Genomic DNA, 23076 nt, shown 5'->3' with positions numbered 1-23076 from the left:
TGTCAACCAGTCAGATACTATATTGCCATATTATCAGGTCAATTCTCTATAGAAGTTAACTCTCAGCCTTACCTGTCAAAATGACCTGTATCAGGGCTTAGATCAAAGATATGTACAAGGTATGCTAAAATGTACACCAAGGGAACAACTGTTAACTTGAATACAAGGTCAAATCAGTGACAGTTCAACAATCTAAAAAGTGCTGATATTTGTCTAATATCAGATACAAACTTCCCCAAGGACAAGTTTCTTTTCTTTTCTTTTTTTTTAGTGAGGCAATTGGGGTTAAGTGACTTGCCCAGGGTCACACAGCTAGTAAGTGTTAAGTGTCTGAGGCCGGATTTGAACTCAGGTACTCCTGACTCCAGAGCCAGTGCTCTATCCACTGCACCATCTAGCTGCCCAACAAGTTTCTTTTCAAAGAAGGCTTATTCCAGTTTCATGAAGTTAATATGAAATGTATATTTTCCAGGGTAAGTTTTTACTTTGTGAATACTCATGCAGCAAATCCTATGTATTTGCTAGAAGTTCATTTAGAAACATTTGTGACAGACAGTGGATGGACCAGATTTATCATACTCTTCCTTGCTGATCCACATCTGCTGGAAGGTGGAAAGAGAAGCCAGAATAGAGCCGCCAATCCAGATGGAATACTTACGTTCAGGGGAAGCAATGATCTTAATTTTCATTGTGTTAGGTGCCGGGGCTGTGATTTCTTTTTATATTCTGTCAGCAATACCAGGCTACATTGTAGTATCACCAGACAATACTATGTTGGCATACAGATCCTTTTGGATATCAATATCACACTTCATGATAGAATTGAAAGTGGTCTCATGAATGCCACAGGATTCCATACCCAGGAAGGATGGCTGGAAGAGGGCCTCTCAACATCTGAACCTCTCATTGCCAATGGTAATCACCTGGTCATCAGGAAGCTCATAGCTCTTCTCCAGGGAATAGGAAGAAGCAGCAGTGGCCATCTCCTGCTCAAAGTCCAGGGCAACATAGCACAACTTCTTCTTAATGTCACGAACAATTTCCCTTTCAGCTATGGTAGTGAAGTTGTACGCTCTTTCTGTCAGTATCTTCATGAGGTAGTCTGTCAAGTCACGGCCAGCCAAATCTAGATGAAGGATGGCATGGGGAAGGCCATAACCCTCGTAGATGGGCACAGTGTGGGTGGCACCATCACCAGAGTCCACAACAATACCAGTGGTATGACCAAAGGCATACAGAGAGACAACGCAGCCTGAATAGCAACATACATGGCTGGGGTGTTGAAGGTCTCAAACACGGTCTGTGTAATCTTCTCTCTGTTGGCCTTAGGGTTTAAAGGAGCTTCTGTAAGCAGAACAGGGTATTCCTCAGGGGCTACACAAAGCTCACTGGAGAAAGTAAGATGCCAGATTTGCTCCATGTCATCCAAGTTGGTAACAATACCATGTTCAAAGGGATATTTCAGAGTTAGGATGCCTCTCTTGCTTTGGGCCTCATCACCAACATAACTGTCCTTCTGCCCCATTCTCGCCATGACACCCTGATGTTTTAGGCATCCAACAATGGAGGGGAACACAGCCTGAGAAGCATCATCTCTAGCAGGTCAGCTTTGCACATGCCAGAGCCATTGTCAATGACAAGAGTGGTAATTTCTTCTTCCATTTTTGTTCAGTCTGAAGCTGTGTACTGTCTCAGTCAGAGAATTTAGAACTGGGGGGGGGGGGGGAGGCAGAGCCAAAATGGCGGAGGAGAGGCTGCGACTCCCACAAGCTCCAGATAAACCCGTCCATTCACGTCCAAATAATGCAGTAAAAATCAAAACCCAGAACAGCCTAATGCACATAAGAACAGAGTGAGACTATTTCTCCGCAAAAGAGGGCAATTCTGATCACCTACTGATCAGGCTGAACAGCTCAGCGCGCAGGCCAGACCCAGCCAAGGACACTGCTTTCAGCGCATGTCAGAGTCTTCATCACCTTCTGATCATGGACTGGTGAGGGGGTTTGGTGGTAGGCTGGGGTGAAATGGAGGCAGTATCTACTGGAGTTGGGGCAAAGCGCCCTGGGTCTGAACCAGTGGGCTGAATGGAGTGGTGGTGGCCCAGTGTGGGAGGGGTAAAAGCAAGCCAAGCTTCCGACCATAGAGAATCAGAGTTCAATCAGACTTCTGTTTCCCGGTCAAAGAGAAAGCGGCTGTGATTACTCACAAGCCAGGCAGGCTGAGAAGAAGCCCAATCACCTCCTGGGCCACGCTGTAGCACAAAGTGTGTGTCCTGGAAGCAGTGCTACACTTTAAGAAGGAGTAAAAAGCCAAGAAACAGTAAGCCAGAATGAGTAGGCAGAGAAAGCAGAAGACCATCGAAAACTTCTTTGGGGGAAAGGTGGACCACAATATATCCTCAGAAGAAGAAGATAATAATAGGGTCAAAGCTCCAACATCCAAAGCTTCCAAGAAAAATATGAACTGTCTCAGGCCATGGAAGCTCTCAAAAGGGACTTTGAAGAGAAAGTAGGAGAGATAGAACAAAGATGTAGAGAAAGAGAGGAAGAAATGCAAAGAGAAATGAGAGTGATGCAGGAGAGTCATGAGAAAAAAGTCAACAGTTTGAAAAGCCAAATGGAAAAGGAGATTAAAAAACTGTCTGCTGAAAATAACTGCCTAAGAATTAGGATTGAACAAATGGAAGCTAGTGACCTTATGAGAAACCAAGACACAGTAAAGCAAATCCAATTGAATGAAAAAATAGAGGGCAATGTGAAATATCTCTTTGGAAAAACAGCTGACCTAGAAAATAAATCTAGGAGAGATAATCTGAAAATCATTGGACTACCTGAAAACCATGACCAAAACAAGAGCTTAGACACCATCCTCCAAGAGATTGTGAGGGGAAATTGCCCTGATATTCTAGAAGCAGAAGCTAAAATAGAAATTGAAAGAATCCACCGATCACCTCCTGAAAGAGATCCCAAAAGGAAAACCTCCAGGAATATTATAGCCAAATTCCAGAACTCCCAGGTCAAGGAGGAAATATTGCAAGCAGCTAGAAAAAAGGAATTTAAATACTGTGGAGCTCCAATAAGGATAAAGTAAGATCTAGCAGCTTCTACATTAAAGGACCAGAGGGCATGGAATATGATATTCCAGAGGGCAAAGGAACTGGGACTACAGCCCAAAATCACGTACCCAGCAAAACTAAGCATCATCTTTCAGAGGCAAACATGGAACTTCAAGGAGAAAGAAGACTTTCAGGCATTTGCTATGAAAAGACCTGAACTGAATAGAAAATTTGACTTTCAAATACAAGACCCTGGAGAAGCATAAAAAGATAAACAGGAAAAGGAATTCATGAGGGATATTAAAAGATCAAACTATTTATATTCCTACATGGGAAGATAATACTTCAAACTCATAAGAACTATCTCAGTAAGGATTTAACAGAGGACACGGGTCTGAACTGAATACGAAGGGATGTTATGTTTTGTTCTTTGTGGGGTGTCTTATATCTGGGGCTGGATTTGGGCTTGGGGCCTCCTGGGTCCAGGGCTGGTGCATTGTCCACCTAATTAACCCATAATGACATCCTTAAAATAGGGTTGAGGTGTAGGAGAAATAGACTGGGGGAGGGGGAAGGGGAGAGATGGTCTAGGGAGAGGTTGTTCAAATGAAGGAAACAAGAAAAAAGCTTATGGAGGGGAGGGGAAGAGGGGGAAGGAATTGGGGAGTGAACCTTAATATCATCAGAATTGACTCAAAGAAGTACTAACATACATCCTTGAGTGGGTATAGTAATATATTTTTGCCCTGAGGGAGGGGAGGGAGATAAAGCAGGGGGAGAAGGGAAGGAGGGAAGGGCAGATTGGGGGAGAGAGCAGTAAAAAGCAAAATACTTTTGAGGAAGGTAAAGATGTTCTGCATAATGGCACAAGTATGACATATTGAATTGCTTGATTTCATAGGGAGGGTTGAGGAGAGAGGGAGGAAGAAAATTTGGAACATAGAATTAGCTCAAAGACCTTAAACTCATCAGAGTTGGCTCATGGAGGGAATAACATTCACACCCAGTTGGGAGGAGTAATCTATTTAACCCTACAGGAAAGTATGAGGGGAAGAGGTTAAGGAAGGAAGGGTGAAAATAAAAAGGGAGTGCAGAGTAGGGGAGGGGACAGTCAGAAGTAAAACACTTTTGAGGCGGAATAGTTTAAAAGAAGATAGAAAATAGAGTAAATATCATGGGAAGGGGATAGGATGGAGGGAAATAATCATCATGATTGAATATAATGGCAAAACATATGGTACCTACTTTGCTGGGCTAATATGAAGAAAATTCTTTGTCAAGTTTAAGGTACTTTATTTAGGTTATTAGGAACAGGATACTATCAGAAAAACCTGGAAAGACCTACATGAACTGAAGCAGAGTGAAATGCACTGTATACAAAATAACAGCAATAGTGTAAGATGATCTGCTGGGAAGCATGTGGTTATTTTCAGCAAGGCAATGGTCCAATATAACCCTGAAGGACTTATGAAAATGGCAACCCATCTACAGAGAAAGAAGTGATAGTATCTGAAAATAGATGGAAACACATTTTTTTTCTTTTCTTTTTTTTTTTTGGTGAGGCAATTGGGGTTGGGTGGCTTGCCCGGGGTCACGCGGCTGGTGGGTGTTGAGTGTCTGAGGCCGGATTTGGGCTTGGGTGCTCCTGGTTCCAGGGCTGGTGCTCTGTTCACTGCGTCACCTAGCTGCCCCTGGAAACACATTTTTAAAAATTTGTTTTTTCTCTTTGACAATTCCTCAGTCTGAAGTTTTGGGAGTTTTTTGACTGTTTTCTCTCACAACCCAGCTAATGTGGGAATGTTTTCCATGACTACTCATGTATAACTTATTTTGAAATGCTTGAGTTCTAGTGGGTGGGGGGTGGGAATGGAGGAGGAAGAGAAGTTGGAACACATTTTTTTAAAATTGATGTTAAAATTTGTTTTTACATATATTTTGGAAAATAAAATTCTATTCAATAAAAAATAAAAAAAAAAGAACTGGGGGGAAAGGTGGGGGACAAATAAGGGGGAATGTTCAAAGTAGCCTACAAGTGCTGCCGGCTACTGCTGTGTGAGCCATATTTTTATAGTATTAAGAAAAAAAGAAAAGGGAAGGAAAAATGAACACATAAGGGAAGAAAGGGGAGGAGGTGGAACTAATTATATAACATAAATAGGGTACACAAGAAGAATAATTATACCACCATGGAGGAAGGGATGGGGGAAGGGGAACGGATTACATATGAACCTTACTTTCACCTGAACCTAAGGTGAAGTTTAATTTTTCTTTCCCACAACAGACCACCAAATACTGGAAGACAGTTAACATCATCCCTGAATCTTTTCTTCATTTGTTCATATGACATAGACTCAGGGCCCTTCCCCAACATCCTCAGTGGGTCCTGCCCTCTTCTGTTATATTCTTGAGCTTGCCAATATCCTTCTTAAATACTCCTTAACTGACACAATATTCCAGATGAGGCCTGATGAGGGCAGAGTATAATGGGACTATCACATCCCCATACCTAGACATTATGTTTCTCTTAATTCAGCCTAAAATGGCATTAGGTTTTTTGGCTTCTGCATCATACTGGTCACTCATAAATGTTCCACTTCTTTTTCAGGACAGCTTATGTCTATCCATGCCTTCTAAATGAATGAATGAGTGAATGAATGAAAAAAATTATTAACTATTTACTCTGCAAACAAAACATTGTGCACTGGGGATACAAAGTCAGGACAGTCCCTGCTCTCAATAATAGGGGAAGACAACATATGAGTTTTTAGATGAAAGTGATATGGAAGGGCCTCATGATCCTCAGGGTAGACCAGCAAAGCAGATGGCAATATGTATTCTTTAATGTTATTTCCGCTGATGAAACCATATCCCTTTATAAGGCTGAACCATTTAATGGTACCAAGAACACTGGCTAAGAGAACTTTCTTTTCTGGAACTTCAGTAACTGTTGATAGGCAGAGGTTGTACCTACCAGGTTCCATCTCCACAAGGGATGATTTGCTGGATGATGTCTGTGGGGGACTCCGTTTATACTTGGGAAATTGAATTTTTACCTAAGTGAAACACTTTATATTTATCAGTATTGAATTTCATCTTATTAGATTTAGCCTAATGCTCTAGGATGTCCAGCTGCATTTGGATCCTGTCATCCAACATGTTAGTTATCCTTCCTAGCTTTGTGCCATCTGAAAGTTTCATGAACATACAATTTATGCCTTTAGCCAGGTCACTTTTATCAAAAATGTTATATGGCATATGGACAAGTACAGATTCTTGGTGTACCTCACTGGAAATCTCATTGCCATGTTAACAACTACTCTTTGAGTCCATTAAAAACTATTCTCTCCATCAGAGAAATAAGTCAGTACAAGGCAAAGTTCTGTCCTGGCATGTATGTCTGCCAACCTAAGACTATGATTCAGGATAATTTTTCAGCTCCTCCATTTTCTTCAACATGGTACCAGCAAGAAAGAATGAGAAAAACTGACAAAGACCTGCAGGAAGTAGAAAGACTGAGGACAGAAGTGAAAAGGAGAATTCTAAATTCTAGCGCTAAACAGAACAAGTAATTTACATTTTCCCATATGTACTCATTCATTCTATGCCTAGTGGGAAATATACAGTATGTAGGCACTGAAGAAGATACAAATAAAAGGAAATCTTAGTCCCTGTCTTTTAGGAGCTTATAATCTAGTAGAAATATGTAGGACAGGGACAGGGAATAGACTTGTGATTTGATTGGTATAGGGAACTCCTTAGATGAGAAAACTTCCTCTATTAAGGCAGGTCAATACTTTCTTTGTATTTTAAGAGTACTAAGAGGCTAAGTGACTTGTGGAGGGTAACCTAGAAAACATTTGTTAGAGGGAGATTCAATATTTCTATTGGCTTTCTGCTCATTCTATCATACTGCCCCCCCAAAGACATGTAAAAAGATAAAAAATAAACACAACATATACTTAGAAATTTTAATATAATAAGTATATACAAGGAGCATAGAACAAAGTGTTATGGATTCAAATGAGGGAAAGATCACTTTCAGCTTGTGGAGGGGAAGGCTTTCTGGGGAAGGTGGTATTTGAGATAGGTCTTTAAATATGGCTAGGATATCAAAAGGATGAGATGATATAGGAAGCAGAAGGCATGGAGAACTGAGGTGGGAAATGCAGGATGCTAAGAAGTCCAGTTTGTGTAGAGCGTAGAGTATCAGAGAAGTAGTGTGAGATAAGTTTTGAAATATAGGTAGAAGATAAACCATAGAAGGCTTTGAATGCAAGTTAAGGAATTTAAACTTGATTGGTGGGAAGAATCTAGACCACTGATTGTGGGACTTCTTAGAGATTATAATAACTATCTACAAAACAGTCCTACATTTCTACAATCCATTTCACTTGCAAGTCAAGACATCACCCTCCTCATGTCATTGGTCCTCTGAGAATGAAGGACAAAAAACAAACAAAACAAAACAATAACTTTACAAAAGTCTTGGTGGTGGTGTTTATAATGCTACCTCATGAACCTACACTCACTCCTCTTGACCAGATTAGCAGTATGTTTTTTCTACCATAAATCAGTTAAAAATGAACAATAGCATCATGTCAGAAATGAAAAATACTTTTTATTGTCGGGCTGGGAGTATGGAAGGATTCTCAAGTATAGCAAGTTAAGCTCATCCACCATGCTGGCTCACTGGCCCCCATTATTGTGCAGGCAAATTTTTAGTATGTAGACATTGAAATAACCATCACCCCTATGAGTGTGTACGTATGATGCACATTTTATACATATATACATGTATATATACAAATATAAATATTCATATGTATACAAATAAATATGTAGGCATGTATATAATGAGGGGTCTATTATATGTGCAGAGTGCCTCAGATGGCATCTCTCCTCTTGGAGGATGCTGGAGACTTTGCTTCCAGTAGTCATAATAATGTAAAAGAAAAGGGCCTTGAAGAGTCTGGGCAGCATGTATATCCCTGGTTAGCCTAGTGGCTAACTATGTGTTGGAGAAGAGGTTTTTGGATTGGCTATAGGGTCATTCAGAAAGTCCCATCAGCTTTACACATTGCTTCTTTTAACTCCTTTACTCTTAAGGGATCTTGATGACTCACTCATCCCATTCTCCCTTTCTGAGGCTATATGACCTGGTGATGGCACTTCAGTCCTTCAGTGTTTGTTCTTTTCCCTTCCAATTGAAGGGAGTTGAGCCTCCATAACCTTGTGAGTTCAAATACCATAGTATCCAGGCATTCCAGAGTCTGGGCTCCAGAGCCAGAGCAGTATCAATGATCAAAGGAGCAAGGAATGACCTTTTGTACACCAGGCCAGTGAGAGTTGAGTTGCAAACTTATTCATCAGTAATTCTGCATCTGGATATTAACTTGGTGGGAGCAATGTTATGTAGGAACTGAGCTAACCACTTAAGTCACTAGCCTACTTCCCGTTTTCCAAGGTGTTATAAGGGAGAGTATGCTACTGTTATGGGAAATGATTGAAGCTGTTCTTGTTATTTATGTTTGCTGTTATTCAGCTGTTTTCAGGGATGTCCAACTCTTCATAGAAGCTTTGGATATAGGAACCCTGAAGTTGCTATCCTCTTCTGAGGGAACACCTCAATCTTCCTTGTCACTAAAGAAGTTTTCTATGGTCCTTACTTTTCTCTGCCTGCTCATCTTGCCTGTCTTTTACTTGACTTTTAACTCCTTAAAGAGGGGCACTGTTTCCAGGCTGCACTATGCCAAGCATCAGGTGGCCCTAGGTGGTATGATTTAAGGAGGGACAGGTTCTTCACTTGTGTGGCCTATTGCCTAGTCTGTAGATAATCCCAGGTCAACTTGCTAATTAACCAGACGGCAAAACTTTGTGTGCTGTGGTTGTTAGTTCCTGCAAGCCCATGCCCCTCCCCGACCTAGGCTACCCCTACTCAAGTCTATTTCCTGGTTCCCAGCAGGGGTGAAAAACATAAGTTATGCCTCAGCACCAGCAGAGACCCCTGTAATCTCCCCCCTGCCCAGGGCTCAGGCCTCTCACCAGATTGTGAGTTTAGTTCTAGATGACACTGGCACTGCAGCTGATTTAGAGGCTACAGGGATCTCTTTCCCTGGATTGGCCTGACTGTGACTGGATCTGTGTCAGTGTGACTGTGGGGTTGGGCTCCACTCCTGCCCTGGTACAGCAGCCCCCTCCTTCCGACCTTCTAAGCCATCTTTTATGATAATATTTTCAAATGAATTAGTTACTTCCCTCCTTTCTTGTGAAAAATATATTGAGCATTATTTAACCTTTTTTTGGTGACAAAATCAATGTCCAATTCTTCATGACCCCATTTTTACAGCTTATTAATTTGAAAATACATGATTTGTGCCAAATACTGTAGTAAAAACAACTCACTACTGAGATTCCATCCAACGCTTTCAGATCTGGAAGGTGGAAGATTACAAACAAGCGGTAGTTTTCTTGATTCCATACAATAAGATTTCCACACATGTCTAAAATGATCAGATTGTATAAACCCTAGTAAAATAAAAACATTTTAAATTCACATAAAGTTGCTATGTATACTTTTATTTAATTCCCTGAAAAATTTCATTAACAATGATTCTGAACCACTAATTGACTCAATACTTGAGAAAAATGGAGCACTGTCACATGCATTTGACTCATTAACCTTCTTAGGCCACTAGGGTCTCTTCCTTCAGGACTAGAAACACCAAGATGAGAAGGGGATAGCAAATCATCACCTATAAGGATTAATTGGAGGAACTAGTGGTGATATTTAATCATAGAAGAGAAAGATTTAAGGAAAATATGATAGCTGTCTTCAAGTATTTGAAGGCCTATCATATGAAAGAAGGATTATACTTCTTTTGATTGAGTCCATAAGACAGAATTAGGAGCAATAAGTTGAATTTACAGAGAGGAAAGTTTTAATGGTAAGTAGCAAAGGTTCTATCAGTCTTAGACCAATGAATTTACAGATGAAAGGCCCAAGAATTCTGGCTGAGTGGGGAGCAGACAATTATTTTACATTCTTGGTACTCAGCCTACTCATTTATACTGATGACCAAGAGAGATTAGTTTTAAAAAACCTAGGATCCCCAAACTTCTACAGGTGATTGGAAATTATTAGACAAATTATCATTAATGAGTTTATAGCCTAGCGTTCAGGGATGAAAATTTGGGGATTATACTGGATATTCATTATAAACTGGGGGGAGGTCAGGGCAGCTAGGTGGCACTGTCAATAAAGCACCAGCCTTGGATTCAGGAGGACCTGAGTTCAAATATGGCCTCACACTTGGCACTTACTAGCTGACCCAGGGCAAGTCACTTAACCCTCATTGCCCCACAATTTTTAAAAAAATTTAAATAAATTTAAATAAATAAACTGGGGGGGAGGTCTCTGATCATAAGCAACAAGCTCCTGTATCAAGAGTAGAAAAATGATCAAATCTAGGTGCCTTAACTAGGTGGGACAATCTTTTTATTCTAAAGAAATTGTTATCTGGGGCTTGAGAATCTATTGTTAGGTGGATGGACAGTCTCTGAGCTCGGACTTGAAGTGGACGAAAGAAAAAGTTTTTTTGCTTGCTTTTAGGGAAAGGGTGTGTGTGTGTGTGTGTGTGTGTGTATGTGTGTGTGATGTGTATATAGAGTAACAACTTAGTTTAAGAAACTTTGTTCTAACACAAAGAAAACATGGTAACACTTCTGGCTGAGGCAGAAGATGGAGAGTATAATTAAGTATAATGTAGAGTATAATTTAGCAGCAACAACAGAGACCAGTATTTGGCAAATATTATGTGTCCAGCCGAGCAGTATCTAGTGGAGCCTACCAGACCAGTAGGGAGCATGTTCAACTGGCAGAGCCAAGACCAGTGTTAGTAGTTATTGGTAGGAGAGCATGATGACATCACCAGAAGAATTTGTGGCTCTGCAGTATCAGAGGCATGAGTTGAAATTCCACACAGATGCCTTGGCCACATATATTCTTTGTGTAATCATACTCCCCCTTTCTCTCTCTCCCCCCCCCCAGCAATGAGGGTTAAGTGACTTGCCCAGGGTCACACAGCTACTAAGTGTCAAGTGCCTGACCCCAAATTTGCACTTAGGTCCTCCTGAATCCAGAGCCAGTGCTTTATCCACTGAGCCACTTAGCCACCCCAACTACTTTTTTTCTATATGTGTGCCTGCTATTCCAGCTGATGCTGTGCATCTCTGTGGGAGAATATGCCCCAGGTTTATGAAGGAAATATTTTGTTGCTACTTTTCTTACAATGGCATTTCACTGAATGCCTCTGCTTTGAAATAATTGTATCCTCTGACCAACTATTACTGGAAAATATATTGGTGGTGTCTCAAAGTTATAGTTTGAGGGGATGCAGAACCACAAAGAACCTTGATTTCTGGAATAGATGTCCATTGGGGATCTAACCTATGAGTTGGGCATTGCTTTTGGAAGCCATAGAATGAACCCTAGGTGCTAGCTAAAGAAAAACTTCCTGACAATTGGAGCCACATAAAAGTAGAATTGGTTGCCTCAGGAGATAGCAAATTCTCCATTACTGTAGCTCTTCAAGAAGAGACTGGATGACCATTTGTTGGGGATTAGTATTTGGTTTAAACTGGATTAGATGACCTCTAAAGTAACTTCCAACTCAGAGATTCTTTCAGAATGTGCCTCTGTCATCCCCAAAAGGAGAAAAGGCCTATTTGTAGAAAAATATTTATAGCAGCTCTTTTTGTGGTGGCTAAGAATTGGACATCAAAGGAATGCCCATCACTTGGGGAATGGCTAAACAAGCTGTAGTATATAATGGTGATGGCATATTATTGTACTATAAGAAATGACAAGCAAGATGATTTCAGAAAGGCCTGGAAAAGACTTATATGAACTGATGTATAGTGAAGTGAGCATAACCAGAAGAAAGTTGTACACAGAGACAGCAATGTTGTTTGATGAAGAACTGTGAATGACTTAACTATTCTCAGCAATACAATGATCCAAGACAATCCCAAAGGACTAATGATGAAGCAAACTATTCACCTCCAAAGAAAGAACTGATATTGACTGAACACAGACTGAAGCATGCTATTTTTGACTTTCTGTTATTTATTTATTTATTGGGGGGGGGCGGGGCAATGAGGGTTAAGTGACTTGCCCAGGATCACATAGCTAGTACATGTCAAGTGTCTGAGGCCAGATTTGAACTCAGGTCCTCCTGAATCCAGAGCTGGTTCTTTATCCACTGCACCACCCAGCTGCCCCCTATTTTTTCTTTTATTCAAGTTTTCTTGTACAAAATTACTAATATGGCAATGTTTTATATAATTGCACATGTATAAGCCACATCTGATTGCTAGCTGTCTCAGGGAGGGGCAGGGGAGAAAGGGAAGGAGGGATAAAATTTGGAAGTCAAAACTATAAATAAAAATGTTTATTATTTTAAAAAGGGTGTGGCTCTGTGAATCAGTAATTCATGAATATTTGATATAGGTACTCTCTCCATCCATGGAGACTACAATTCTTTAACACCTTAGTAAATGTTCTTCATGAACTTCCGTGACCAAAACCTTTATCACCTGGTTACATATGTGGTAACGAACCTCTTTTAATTTAGCTAGGCTATTCTTCAAACGCTACATAATCACACACACACACACACACACACACACACACACACACACAAAAACCCAGAAGAAGATTGGTTAAGGTTTTTGGGAGTGTCTAAGGGGCACCAATGCTTCTTTCTCAATACCTCTGAATAGACTGCAACATCATTTCAAAGTTCTCGCTAAACTGTTGACATTTATAAGACAGGGTGCCTACAGCCCACATTTTTCTCTTATCCCAACAGGGATTCTCACCATGTTACATAAATACCAGTCTTGAACAAAAGTCCTCTGAAATATCACTGAGGCATGAGTATATATGTATATATTAATGTATAGAAATATATATGTATATATACATTTATATTAATATTATACCTACACACATAAAGGATAAATATACATTATTAAATCTTTATTAAAATTACCTTTAAATTGTAGATCTCCTGATTGGTAGCAATAAAATTATTATTTATGTATAATTCAATTATGGTGTAAGCTTTTTGTAAACCAACCAATGAAGTGATCTTGTTATTTTCAAGAGAAAGGTAATGAAGATGAAACATGTTTTCAAAGATGTGCTTTTCCAGCCCAGTGAGGAGATTATTGTTTATACTGAAACGGGTTAGTTTGGTCAGTTTTGAAATGCCTGGAAAATAATCAAACATAAGAGAAAATCAGTCCAAAAGAAAAAAAATTAGGCTCCAAAAGTAAAGTTCTGGCTGAATCACTGGCATTCGTTGGCAAGAGCAGAGAACTTGAAGGACCCTGCAGCATCAATTTATCACTGCATTTTCTGCTATGGAAGAAGCAAAGATTGTGGACATAAGCTTTTAAATCTATTATAACATTTTGGTTTTCACAATTGAGCTATTCTTCTGTAAGTGATTAGAAAAGGAAATCTATCAAGGAAATGTAATTTTGCTTTCCATTTGTCTTGAAATAAATAGTGACCAATGTTTTATTATGAATTCATAGATCTCATACTTATTACTAAAGACTTCAACTTGCTTTTGAAGGTTTACAAATAATTCAGAGAACTAGAAAATGGCAGAGTGAACAGCTACTATTAATACTTCATTAGTATTATTTAGTATCATTCGAAATCATTCCACACTGTTTACGAGTAGTCTATTTGGAAGACTTGAAAGAATACCTTTGCAGTTTTGCAGGGCCTGATGAATGATTGGAGAGAAATGAAATATAGCTTTGACTTGAATAAAGCCAAAAAAAAAAAAACTCGACAGAAGGCAGTAGTCTAGAATAGAACTTCCAAGAGAAAAAAATTCCTCAGTGTGGATATTATATTCATATATGCTCCTATAGAAAAAAGGGGATATCTATGTCCAAATACACATTAGCTGTGTAGCAAGAATAAAGGCTGCCTGGCAGCAAGCTGGTCTACCTTCTACTAGTGCAGAAATATAATTGTAAAAAGGAGGTGTAATAGGGTTTTCTGTCCTCTCCAGGTTCAGAAATATTCTTGGTTAGCACTACAGTATTAGGAGTGGAAGATTTTAACCCATTTTAAGTTACAAGACTTTAATAACTCTAACAACAATCACAGGTGATATTTATATCTGAATCCAATGCCAGAATTTTCCAGACTGTCTTCCATGGAACCTTAGCTTTCTGCATAAAGTACATAGGTATTCTGTCAAAGTACATAGGTAAACTGTCAAAGACTATTTTATTCTCTAAAATATTAAATATGAAATTATGCATATACCAAAATATGTATGCATGGTATTTTATAGAAATAAGCTTAATTTAAATTTTTTTGCTTCAACACTTACCTGTTTCTTTTTTTATAGTAGGTGTGAGGGTGTGGGGGTGTGTGGAAGGGGGGCTGGTGCCACACACCACCAGTCAGATTAGCATTAAGAGTCTCTCAATATGTTTCATGCCACATAGTATTATTCGATCAAATTATTTTGGGTATTGTAATATAAAATTCTAATACTCATTTCTCTTTTTGTGTAAATGTAATGTGGGGGGCAGGAGAATATCTTATCAATTTGATATGATTAAAAGTTATGAACCTTTGTCATTAGGGCCATAGATCTTAAAGGTAAACGTATGTCTTAGCCCCTTACTGCCAGGGCAGTGAACACTTCTGATTGGTCCCTCATGACAGGTGCTGCCTCCAACATAATTGGCAACTGAAAGTCAAGGAAGGAGAGGATTCTCATCAAAGGAGCTACCCCAGGAGCACAAAGAGGGTGATTAGGAGAGCCCTTGTTCAGCATTGGCAACTTATTCATCCTGATTCACCTCCTCAGTGTTGAAGCAGAGGGAGAGGAAGAGGAAGCTATCAGAAATGCATGAAGGGATGGCTTTGGCAGCTCCCTAGTTGTACAATCCCCTTTGAGAGGGATCAAGGATGGATGTAAGCCATAGAATGGGCAAGACAACTCATTTACTTAGTATCCGGTAGTATGTTTGCTGGTCTCTTAAGTCACCAACTGCCAACAATCTTAACCTTGAATAAAGAGAAGAATCCAGGGAAAGGTGTAAGGGTCATTTCAAACTTTTTTTCTGAGCTTGAAATTTAGAATCAAGTTGAATATTCTGCATTGCCTCTCAATGTTATTGAGGCTCTAATCATCTTGACTGTATCTGATATGATCTTTATGAAAAGTTTCATTTGGTTTCAAAATCTGTTGAATAATTTTCACTTTTGTTCAAGTCCATAAAACTTCAAAATGTAATTTTAAAAATGCACATTTAAAAGAGAATTATGATTTACCCCTCTTTTGTTTCATGTTTTTACTCTTGGCATGACAATGGATCTTTAAGGTTAGGAGAGAGGAGTACAGGGGAAGGCTGAAAGATGTGGACGAGGCCACCTGAGCTTGTTCATTTGACGTAGTGGAAAGAACACTGGATTCAGAGCCAGAGTCCCTGGGTTCAAATTCTGGCTTTGCCATTATTTCCAGTATCACCTTGGACAAACCACTTTACTACTCTGTGCTTTAGTTTCCTAACCTGTAAATTCAGGATTTTAGACTTCATCTCCAAGGTCCTTTCTGGCCCTAAATTTTTGATCTAACGCACTTGTGTAAATAAACTACAGTTTGTAACTGACATCCCCCTAGAAACACTTTGATTCTGATGCCAAGGAACTCTATAACTTTCCTATGACTTCCTATGGTCATAGGTACATAGCTTTAGAAATTGAGGGGACTTTAGAAATCATCTAGTTCAGCCAACCCCATCATTTTATGGATGAGGAAGCTGAAGCTCAGAGAGGTAGGTCATTTTCCCAATGAGTCACAAAAGAAGTGAGTAGCAGGGCCAGGATTCAAATCCAAGTTTTGAAAAACACGGCACATACCATTTTTTATTCTTGATGTATTAAACATTTATACTGCTAAGATTTCTCATTTCTGAAACCCATTACCTTCTAGCTTTGAGATGCAGTTTCCATCTAAAGTGAGCTCTTCCAAATTAACACAGGATTCCAAACCTTCAATTTTTGTGAGATTATTATTACTAAATGATGCCCATCGCAAATTCACTAATTTTTCCAAATTAGTGATTTCAAAGAGATTTTGTCCATCCAAGTTTAAGGCAGTTATCTGCAGAGAAATTTACTCAAAATGAATTTAGTAAATTCTTTAAAAGGTCAAAATATTTTCAACTAAATTTTAAGGCAGACTAGTGATAATTAGGTTCATGTTTCATATGTCCATAAAGACATTAAAGGAATTCTGCTATAAACTGAGGAGTAAAATTCTTAAGACATAATTCATATAAAAATAAGATATGGCAGAAGACAGCTAATCCCAAGGGAATATTTGCTTAGTACCAGTACTATCAAAATGTCCAACAAAAGCTGGGAATAAAGATAGTTGTTTGACTCTAATAGGATGCTTTTTTTTTTTTTTTTTTTTGCTGTGGGGTAATGAGGGTTAAGTGACTTGCCCAGGGTCACACAGCTAGTAAGTGTCAAGTGTCTGAGGCTGGATTTGAACTCAGTTTCTCCTGAATCTAGGGCCAGTGCTTTATCCACTGTGCCACCCAGCTGCCCCTCTAATAGGATGCTTTTAAGGTTTACAGATTATTTTACATATTATTTTGGCCTACTGTCATATAATTAGTGTCAAAGGTAGACTGTTCTGATCAGTGCACTAGACTAGAACTGAATGGATGAAAAACACAACACTGATTAAATGTTTACTATGTTAGTCCTTCTTTGAGCCAATTCTGATATTAAGATTCACTCACTCCCCAACCCCTTCCGCCTCCATAAGCTTTTTTCTTGTTTCCTTCATGGGAACTACCTCTCCCCAGACCACCTCTCCCCTTCTCCTTCCCCCAGTCTATTCCTCCTACACCTCAACCCTATTTTAATGATGTCACCATGGGTTAGTTAGGTGGCACAGTGGACAAAGCACCAGCCCTGGACCCAGGAGGCCCCAAGCCCAAATCTAGCCCCAGACATAAGACACCCCACCCTGTCTGCCCCACGAAGAACAAAACATAAATGCTTTAAAGATATCATCCTTTCATATTCAGTTCAGACCTGTGTCTTCTGTGAATTCCTTACTGAGACAGTTCTTATGAGTTCAAAGTATTATCTTCCCATGTAGGAATGTAAACAGTTTGATCTTTTAATATCCCTCATGAAGTCTTTTTCCTTTTTACCTTTTTATGCTTCTCCAGGGTCTTGTATTTGAAAGTCAAATTTTCTATTCAGTTCAGGACTTTTTATCACAAGTGCCTGAAAGACCTCTTTCTCATACTCAAGTAGGTATAGTAATATAGTTTTGCCCTGATGGAGAGGAGGGAGAAAAGGGGGGGAGGGAGAAGGGAAGGAGGGAAGAGCAGATTGGGGGAGAGAGCAGTAAAAAGCAAAACACTTTCAAGGAAGATGATGTTCTGCATTACTGCACAAGTATGGCATATTTAATTGCTTGATCTCATAGTGAGGGTTGAGGAGGGAGGGAGGAAGAAAAATTTAGAACACAGAATTAGCTCAGGGACCTTGATCTCATCAGAGTGGGCTCATGGAGGGAATAGCATTCATACCCTAATTGGGAGGAGTAATCTATTTAACCCTTCAGGAAAGTAGGAAGGGAGAAGGATAAGGAAGGAAGGGTGAAAAAAGGGAGTGCAGAGCGGGGGGAGAGGATAGTCAGAAGTAAAACACTTTTGAGGAGGAATAGGTAAAAAGAAGATAGAGTAAATGTCATGGGAAGGGAGTGCGATGGAGGGAAATACTTATGATGATTGATTATAATGGCAAAACGTATGGTGCCTACTTTGCTGGGCTTTTTTTTTTTTTTTTTTTGGCGGGGCAATGGGGGTTGAGTGACTTGCCCAAGGTCACACAGCTAGTAAGTGTCAAGTGTCTGAGGCTGGATTTGAACTCAGGGACTCCTGAATTCAGGGCCGGTGCTTTATCCACTGCGCCACCTAGCTGCCCCCTTTGTTGGGCTTTTATGAAGAAAATTCTCTGTCAGGCTTAAGGTACTATATACAGGTTATAATGACCAGGATACTATCAGAAAAATCTGGAAAGACCTATATGAACTGAAGCAGAGTGAAATGTACTGTATACAAAATAATAGCAATAGTGGGGGATGATCTGCTGGGAAGCATGTGGTTATTTTCAGCAAGGCAATGATCCAATATAACCCTGAAGGACTTATGAAGATTGCAGCCCATCTGCAGAGAAAGAACTGATAATATCTGAAAACAGATGGAAACACATTTAAAATTTTTTTTCTTTTCCTCTTTGACAATTCCTTAATCAGAAGTTTTGGGGTTTTTTTTGACTGTTTTGTCTTACAACTAGCTAATATGGGAATTTTCCCATGACTGCTCATGTATAACTTATTTTGAATTGCTTGAGTTTTGGGGGGGGTGAGAATGGAGGGAGGAAGAGAAGTTGGAACACAAAGTTTTAAAAACTTGATGTTAAAATTTGTTTTTACATATGTTTTGGAAAATAAAATTCTATTCGAAAAAATGTTTACTATGTTCCAGCCTCTGTGAGAAATGCTGAAGATATAAATACAAACAAGATTGTCAATGCTCTCATGAGCTTCTATATTCAAATGAGACAATCCATAAAGGGAAACTAGAGATTGTGTAGGGATTAAGCGTGCAGCAGCATAATTTGGAAAAGGCTGCTTCAGGGCAAAATAAGGTGAAAACTCACCCATCCAGGATTCAGGAGGAGGTGGGTTGTAGAGAACAACCCAAATGCAGGGACTGGGATTTGGAAATGTCCAGGAAGTGACATGTGTAGACTAGGAAGCAGTAGATAGACACCAGCCTAGGAATAAGGAGACCCTGGATGTGGCTCTACCACCATCTAGCTATATAACATCACTTGAGCCTCTACTTTTGTTTACCTTATTAGATCACTCTTCTCCCTGGACACTGTGGTTGAATCCTGTTGACTTTCTTGTTATTGCTCACACGAGGCTCATGTCTTCTCTCTGTCTTTGCACTCACTACAATCCTCATTTTTACCTTCTATGCCTCCTCACTTATTTCAAAATTCAACTCAAATGCTCTCTTCTAAATGAAGCTTTTCCCAATTACCCTCAATTGCTAGTTTCCTGCCTGCCTCATTACCTCCTTCATTTTGAATTTGTTGGGATGTACTATAGCCAAGCAGAGTTATCACAGCTTTCCCTCATACTCTAGCTCTCACCCTGGTGTGGGGTGGAGCCAGTCTTTTTCTTGGGCTTGCCTTTTCTTCTCATCCTCTCCCTAGGCCCCATCCCCTCTAGAAGAGGTTTTATTTTCAAACTGATTGGGAAGGGAAAAAAATGTTGAACCTCCCCCTACCCCAAACCCCCCAACTCCAACCTATCTAGTCACAAGACAAGAGAGTTGAATTTATAGCTGCAATACTTTTCTAGCTATTATTAGTAAAACCAAATCACTAATTATTTTTTCCTCATCCTCCGAGCTGCCGGTGAGAGAATGGCTCTAGCAAAATATTTCAGTTGTAAACCTATGTGTCTCATTCTCCTGGGCACTCCTCAATGACCCATCTCTGCTTCCATTTGAGCAAAGTTACACACTGATCAGTAATGCAATCATTACCCATGCTCATCATATTTAAAAAACAAAGTCAAGATAAAAACAAACACACAGAAACAGTTAAGATTTCAGAAACAGTCACACACCTTCTTGGGAAGAGGAAGGGAAAGGGCAGAAGGGAGCTAATGGAGGAATCACAGCCTTGTGGTTCTGCTAGAGTAGCTGCTGGTGGCGTCTGGCAATACTCCACCTGCCCTTATGCACCTCATGCCCCATCTACATGTCCATACAGTTCTAGTGCTGAATCTCACTTCCCTCCATGGCTCCCCAGCTTATAGAAGTGGCTCTCTCTTGTTCTTACTTCCTCACATTGCTCTGATACCAGAATGTTCCCTTATTTTTATCATACATTTATAGCTGCTCAATATCCTGAGTCTGGGAGGGTTAATCTATGAGTCCCATTCCATCAGTTCCCAGGTTAAGGCAAATTTTCCAAGGAATCAAGGAGAGAAACACTGGTGTGATACCTGCCTGAACCAGTAGTTATCTCCAACATTTTGATCTCCTTGGCAAAGCCAAGATAGGGATAGACGTTTATTCTATATTTACTTGTATGTGTATACATTATTAACTAAATTTGGCCTTGATCCAGACATATAGTGGTAAAAAGTGTTAGTAATGTCATAACTCTCAATTTTGTATTGCATATGGATATGAGTATCCTCCAAAGCGGGGACTCCAATATGCTGTATATATATCAAGTTTAAACTTGTTTTGTATATTTTGAATAACTTTCATTGTTTAATTTGAACATTTTTGGACAATGCTATGCTTAAGATTAATGAAAATCCAGCAGTTCCAGAGACAACCAGAATCCAGAGACAGCCAGAATCCAGACCAGAGCCCTGTTCCTCTGATGACATCTCAACCCTCCTTTGAAGACAAGATTTTAAGGACTTTAAATGGACATTTTTGTTTTTTGTTTTTCCTTCTGTTACTATATACATCATCTGTATTATGTATTTTCCCTTTCCTATATTGTTATTAGTATATTGTTTGTTAGCATTGGTAATGATATTCTGTTATTTTTTAAAATTTATTTATTGTTTATTATTTATTGTTCCGTCAAGGAAACACCCTGTGTTTCTTGATGAAAAAAGGGGGGAATGTAAAGAATTAATTGTTATTTGACGTTTTTATGACCCCATCTTTTGGCTAGAATTAAAAAAAAAACCTCAGCCCCACAAACAGCATGATGCTCCACCCACTGGTTGTAGCCATTGCCATGGCGCTGGCACCTCACATCATCACCACTCGCTGATGCCTACATGAGCCTGGCAAAATTATAATGATTGGAAGTGTGGAAATTTATTTTGATTTGGGGACCCTACCTTTGGGCTGAGATTAGAAAGCCTTAGGCCCTCATGGTTTCTTCTGTGTGGGAGGTGCTGATGCCCCTGCCCCTCTACTTCAGCTGAGCCAAAAAGCCCCGTGGGCTGTATGAGACGCCAGGTCAGACAGCTGAGGGAAAAAAGCCCCCAGCTCCCTCCGCCCTGAGTGGATCTATCCAAGAGATCCTGGGCTTGTCCAGGCCGAGCTCTGGTGGCATGTGATGCTCGAGCATCCCCTGCCCCAGCCCCAGCCCCAGCCCTGACTGTCGGATTAGCTTGGTCTGTGGGGGCATAAAAAGCCCTGAGATTTGAGGGAATTGAAGAAAGATATATATAGACCCTGGGAGTTAGACAGAAAGGGGGACTGACAAGATTAGAAGAACAGAGAGGAGGAGTGACAAGATTTTAAGGGAACGGAGAAGGACGCAGTAGAAGGCTAAAGGACTAGAGCAAGAGGCAGATGTACGGAGTTTGGGAGAGGCCAGAAGATTAAGAGAACAGAAGGACACTGGAGCACTACGAGAATGGAAGGAGAGGTCGGTGAGAGAAAAATGCAGGGGTTCAGCGGTGGCAGTAAGGACAGCAAAGTTAGAAGCAGGAGGATTTACAAAATGAAAGGGGCACGGAGTCAGAAAGTAGCTGAGCAGGGAAAGTGGGACATACCCTAAGGCAAGAGGCGGCGACAGCCCTTATTGTATTAAAAAAGTTCCAGGCCAGCAGATGGAAAGAGATGCCTGAACACAGTCAGGTTGTACATTTTATTTCCCTGTATTCTTAATTTAAAATTGTATCTCATAAATAAACTCTGCATTGATTATTTAGGTAAGAGGCTTCTTAATCTTTTGCTTATCAGTTTGGGGAGTGGAGCAGTGTGGTGGAACTTTATAAACAGCCCACATTAAATTAATAGCAGTCAGATAGCCAGTGAGTCAAAAGTCCCCAGATTAGTCCTCCAGTCAGATTTAGCCCCCCAAATTAGGCTAGTCATTTAAAATATTTTCACATTTGAATGGCGACCACGAAGGGACTTACAGCCCAATTATAATTTTTCTAAACTTATAATTTTTCATAAGTCCAGGTATATAAATTTTCCAGACTAGATTAATTAGCTAATAATTAATTTTTTTACAGAAGCCTAGTGAAGGTAGTCATGTGACTGTCAGAGCAGCCAGACAATTGGTTGGGGGCTGCTGGGGTTTGCTGGGAAGGGGGAAGAGAATTCGCCATTCTAGCTGGAAGCTAGAAGGCGACAGGAGTGCTGCTGTGCATTCTCAGCTGACTCCTGGGTGGTGGTATTTTTTAAGGTTGTGTAATTTCCCTTTCCCCATTTTATTTCCTTTCCCTTGATCCTACTGATCCTGTTTGTGTGGTGTTTTTTTTTAAGTTCGTTCTTGTTAAAATAAATCCTGTTCTGTTTTGAGGGAGGCTGCCAGTCTCCTTCCTTGCCCCAATACTGCGGCAAGCCGCTTAGCTAACACTCCCCAATTAAAAATTAGTCCCCACACCTGGTGGAATGGAAGCTCTTTGAGAGCAATGACTATTAATTTTTGTTTTAGTATTCCCTAGTGGTACACAGTACATGCTAAATATATGCTTGTTGGTTAATTCATTCATTTCTTCCATCATACATATTTTCTAAATTCCTTTCCAGCTTTAATATCATATTTTATTTGCCAATAGGTTACAAAATGGGGAAAGGGAAGAAAAGGTTATAAGAGCTTATTAATGTAGATGAATTTTACATTTTAATAATAGTCTATAGGATTTGTCAAGGTTAGAGTTTAATATGCTAGGCCTTCTTATAACTATCAGCAAAACAGATTCTACTTTTTAATATTTTATTTTCTAAACATGTAGTATTTGTCAACTCACTAGTTGCACAGTCCCCGTTGAGAGGAAGCAAGGAGAGATTAGGACACAGAATGGGCAAGACAATTTGTTTACTTAATATCCTGTAGTACATTTGCTGGTCTCTTAAGTCTCTAACTGCCACCAGTCTTA

The 23076-nt window shown here is 39.8% G+C and overlaps 1 protein-coding gene and 1 pseudogene across 1 annotated transcript in view; both read right to left on the bottom strand.

The window, feature by feature from the left end:
• Window positions 1-23076, bottom strand: part of LRRC9 (leucine rich repeat containing 9) — a 147163-nt gene that overhangs the window by 49754 nt on the left and 74333 nt on the right. The window contains exons 22-24 of the mRNA XM_043986519.1: window positions 16083-16260; window positions 13108-13328; window positions 9458-9580 (exon numbers count right to left, since the gene is read on the bottom strand). Of these exons, the coding sequence (XP_043842454.1) occupies window positions 9458-9580; window positions 13108-13328; window positions 16083-16260 (522 nt within the window). The remainder of the gene's footprint in view (window positions 1-9457; window positions 9581-13107; window positions 13329-16082; window positions 16261-23076) is intronic.
• LOC122742336 lies at window positions 534-1662 on the bottom strand (annotated as a pseudogene).

The sequence above is a fragment of the Dromiciops gliroides genome, chromosome 2 (genome assembly GCF_019393635.1).
Source record: "Dromiciops gliroides isolate mDroGli1 chromosome 2, mDroGli1.pri, whole genome shotgun sequence".
NCBI classification, from domain to species: domain Eukaryota; kingdom Metazoa; phylum Chordata; class Mammalia; order Microbiotheria; family Microbiotheriidae; genus Dromiciops; species Dromiciops gliroides.
Note: the sequence above shows the minus strand (reverse complement) of the source record. Positions and strands in the feature narration are given on the sequence as shown.